The sequence below is a fragment of the Salvelinus namaycush genome, chromosome 6 (assembly GCF_016432855.1).
Source record: "Salvelinus namaycush isolate Seneca chromosome 6, SaNama_1.0, whole genome shotgun sequence".
Lineage (NCBI taxonomy): Eukaryota > Metazoa > Chordata > Actinopteri > Salmoniformes > Salmonidae > Salvelinus > Salvelinus namaycush.
This window is the reverse complement of record NC_052312.1, coordinates 36,469,115-36,473,721: the sequence shown is the minus strand read 5'-3', so window position 1 is coordinate 36,473,721 and position 4,607 is coordinate 36,469,115. Positions and strand designations below refer to the sequence as shown.

Genomic DNA, 4,607 nt, shown 5'->3' with positions numbered 1-4,607 from the left:
AATGCCCTACCCTTCCTAGCCGATTCACCTGATGGGATTTCCTGGACGACTGCCATGGGTATATGGTCCTCGAGATCAAGTGTCCCCAGAAATACAATGACTTGCCTACAATGGACATACAGTACCAGTCAAAATTGTGGACACACCTACTCATTCAAGGGTTTTCTTTATTTTTACTATTTTCTACATTTTAGAATACTAGTGAAGACATCAAAACTATGAAATAACACATATGGAATCATGTAGTAACTAAAAAAGTGTTAAACAAATCAAAATATATTTTATATTTGAGATTCTTCAAAGTAGCCACTCTTTGCCTTGATGACAGCTTTGCACACTCTTGTCATTCTCTCAACAAGCTTCTTGAGGAATGCTTTTCCATCAGTCTTAAAGGAGTTCCCACATATGCTGAGCACTTGTTGGTTGCTTTTCCTTCACTCTACTGTCCAACTCATCCCAAACCATCTCAATTGGGTTGAGGGCTGATGAAGCACTCCATCACTCTCTTTGGTCAAATAGCCCTTACACAGCCTGGAGGTGTGTTTTGGGTCATTGTCCTGTTGAAAAAAACAAATGATAGTCCCACTAAGCGCAAACCAGATGGGATGGCGTATCAGAACCCAAGCCTTTTGTTGAACATCACCTGATTCCAGATTTGCAGAAAAGGAAATTGCAAATGGTATGGAATGAACAGGAGGATGGAGCAGCAGCAATCTGTTCCTCCAATAGACATCTGTTCGGCAAGATCACCTGCTGCACAAACTAGGACTGCATGGTGAAGTGATTCCATTACAGATGTGTAGGAATCAAAAGGAAGACAGGACAATGGTTGTGCAATGCGTGTAGGAAGTTAGCTAAACAAGAACTTACGTCTTCACTGTTGATTCTACACAAGGGGTTTTATTGGACTATAGACTGGGGTAAGTCTAGCTCCCCCAGTCATCATCAACTATGCACACAGTGTAATGTTAATTTGAAGCTTAATTAGTCATATTCAGGCATGGATTTATGTTTTTATAATGAAATAGAAAATACTAGATAGAAATAGAGCACTACATTTGATCTGTGTTTTTAAATGGTCAAATATTTCTCTAAATCTAAGATGTTGTCTTATCATTTAATTCGAACAGATTGTACCATAATGTTCGATTACTATCATAAAATTCAGTTTTCAAAACATTGGAAAGGTGTTGGGAATAGGTTGTATAGATTGGGGACAGAAAACCTTGGAAATTGGTTGTATAGATTATCTATAGACTTATCTATAGTCAGTTTTCAGTGTGAAATTATGAATATGTTTCTACACTGCTCAAAAAAATAAAGGGAACACTTAAACAACACAATGTAACTCCAAGTCAATCACACTTCTGTGAAATCAAACTGTCCACTTAGGAAGCAACACTGATTGACAATACATTTCACATGCTGTTGTGCAAATGGAATAGACAAAAGGTGGAAATTATAGGCAATTAGCAAGACACCCCCAATAAAGGAGTGATTCTGCAGGTGGTGACCACAGACCACTTCTCAGTTCCTATGCTTCCTGGCTGATGTTTTGGTCACTTTTGAATGCTGGCGGTGCTCTCACTCTAGTGGTAGCATGAGACGGAGTCTACAACCCACACAAGTGGCTCAGGTAGTGCAGCTCATCCAGGATGGCACATCAATGCGAGCTGTGGCATGAAGGTTTGCTGTGTCTGTCAGCGTAGTAACCAGAGCATGGAGGCGCTACCAGGAGACAGGCCAGTACATCAGGAGACGTGGAGGAGGCCGTAGGAGGGCAACAACCCAGCAGCAGGACCGCTACCTCCGCCTTTGAGCAGGAAGAGCACTGCCAGAGCCCTGCAAAATGACCTCCAGCAGGCCACAAATGTGCATGTGTCTGCTCAAACGGTCAGAAACAGACTCCATGAGGGTGGTATGAGGGCCCGACGTCCACAGGTGGGGGTTGTGCTTACAGCCCAAAACCGTGCAGGACGTTTGGCATTTGCCAGAGAACACCAAGATTGGCAAATTCGCCACTGGCGCCCTGTGCTCTTCACAGATGAAAGCAGGCTCACACTGAGCACATGAGCACATGTGACAGACGTGACAGAGTCTGGAGACGCCGTGGAGAACGTTCTGCTGCCTGCAACATCCTCCAGCATGACCGGTTTGGCGGTGGGTCAGTCATGGTGTGGGGTGGCATTTCTTTGTGGGGCCGCACAGCCCTCCATGTGCTCGCTAGAGGTAGCCTGACTGCCATTAGGTACCGAGATGAGATCCTCAGAGCCCTTGTGAGACCATATGCTGACACATGCACATTTGTGGCCTGCTGGAGGTCATTTTGCAGGGCTCTGGCAGTGCTTCTCCTGCTCAAAGGCGGAGGTAGCTGTCCTGCTGCTGGGTTGTTGCCCTCCTACGGCCTCCTCCACGTCTCCTGATGTACTGGCCTGTCTCCTGGTAGCGCCTCCATGCTCTGGTTACTACGCTGACAGACACAGCAAACCTTCTTGCCACAGCTCGCATTGATGTGCCATCCTGGATGAGCTGCACTACCTGAGCCACTTGTGTGGGTTGTAGACTCCGTCTCATGCTACCACTAGAGTGAAAGCACCGCCAGCATTCAAAAGTGACCAAAACATCAGCCAGGAAGCATAGGAATGAGAAGTGGTCTGTGGTCACCACCTGCAGAATCACTCCTTTATTGGGGGTGTCTTGCTAATTGCCTATAATTTCCACCTTTTGTCTATTCCATTTGCACAACAGCATGTGAAATTTATTGTCAATCAGTGTTGCTTCCTAAGTGGACAGTTTGATTTCACAGAAGTGTGATTGACTTGGAGTTACATTGTGTTGTTTAAGTGTTCCCTTTATTTTTTTGAGCAGTGTATATCTATAAAAAATATCTAGGTCTATTATAATATGCTTACTGGACAGAGGGTTATATTGCACACACTGTGATGACATATGCGATTTAAAGATTAGTGCAAGGATCATGATTATGAAAGTGCTGGTGTTTGGGAAAAAAAATACGACGTCACTTTTGTACAGACATTGCTCAATGAGACTACTACGTTATTTGGTGACCAATACCTTTAGACAAACAGTCAGGTATTACCCTTCCTTCCGCCGAGAGAAAGACCCACATCTGCGAATGCTGCGTAGGCTAAAGGATGTGAGCAGGAGTGGCACTTGGGTCCCTTTAAATAGAGCCGTCCTTAAACGTTGGACAATCAGATCAGCTGAAGTTTGCAAACAGCTTGCTGCAGAACTCAAAGCTACATCCAAAATCTCTGGGATACATTTTCTGTGTTTTGGGGGTAAAAGATGGAAATAACCAAGACATCTGGGATGAGGAACGCCGTTCTTGTGCTCTTACTGGCTGTTCTGCAGGGATTTCGACTAGTAGACGCTCTTCCAAACCCATCACCTCTCCTGGGATCCAACTGGGGGAATCCGAGAAGATACGTACACCTGCAGACGTCTTCAGACGTGAACAATTTCTACCTTGAGATCAGTTTAAATGGCCACGTGAGCAAAACTACACTTCGAAGCTCATACAGTAAGTTCTTATTACATTTTGGGCGTTTGGATTTGATTGAAATGTAGTTTTAAGTCATTGTCTTTAATCTGCTTCCATAGGCTAACACAATTAATTTTGTCAACAGGTGTGATTTTACTGAAGGCGGAAACAAGAGAGCGCGTGGCGATGCTTGGAGTCAAAAGTAACCGCTACCTGTGCATGGATTCCCTGGGAAACCCTTTCAGCTCTGTAAGTAAATTACCATTTTCATTGTCCATTGAACTGAAATACATGTTTTCTGTCATATGCCTACCAAAAATGCGCTTTTACGCACGGATTTCAGACCACTTTTATCCAATCACACAGCCAAAATAATATCATATTTTTACATTGGTCGAAGTGTTCTTGTGTTTAGCACTCAAGTAACACTTTGAAAATTAAGTTAATTGATGTACGTTCTTAAGTGGTCTGTTTGCGTGAATTCCTCCATTTATCTGTTTGCAGACTGTTTGCCTCAAGGAAGACTGTCTTTTTAACCACAAGCTATTGGAAAACCACCGCAACGTGTACTACTCTTGTAGAACTGGTATTCTGCTCAACTTGGAAGGGATAAAGCAAGTGTACACAGTAGGTCAGAATCTACCGCAAACCTCCCTCTTCCTGTCGGAGAAAAACACCGTGCCGCTGGAGCGCCTCTTGCATCGGGAGAAGAGGAACCGGGTGGTTGACCCTTCTGACCCGTACAACATGCTGGGTCAAACGGAGGAGGACTCCCGGGCAATGCCGCAACTGGATGACACCTTGGAGATGGACCAGGAGGATGAACTCCCCGAGGGACGCAACATCTCCCGGGAGACCCCTCAGTCTCCATCCGACGACCCGTGGAACGTGCATTCCCTAAACCCCCCTCCCAGCCCCCGTATCATGAATGGAATGATGGGATAAGATGACAGGACACTCGCAGTTGTACACTTGGGTTTATCAATGTAAGCTATGTATGCGTTCACGTTGGGTCTTTTCCAGCAGTTCTGCAAACAACCCTCAAAGTTTTAAACAGATGTTACACTTGTGAAAGTCGGACCGTGACACCCTTATTAGGGCA

The 4,607-nt window shown here is 44.7% G+C and overlaps 1 protein-coding gene across 1 annotated transcript; it reads left to right on the top strand.

The window, feature by feature from the left end:
- Nucleotides 1-3,290: 3,290 nt before the first annotated feature.
- On the top strand, nucleotides 3,291-4,607 carry LOC120049360 (fibroblast growth factor 23-like). Its single transcript, XM_038995626.1, has 3 exons — nucleotides 3,291-3,544; nucleotides 3,651-3,754; nucleotides 4,010-4,607. The coding sequence occupies exons 1-3, from the start codon at nucleotides 3,310-3,312 to the stop codon at nucleotides 4,448-4,450; spliced, it is 780 nt and encodes a 259-aa protein (XP_038851554.1). The 5' UTR covers nucleotides 3,291-3,309; the 3' UTR covers nucleotides 4,451-4,607.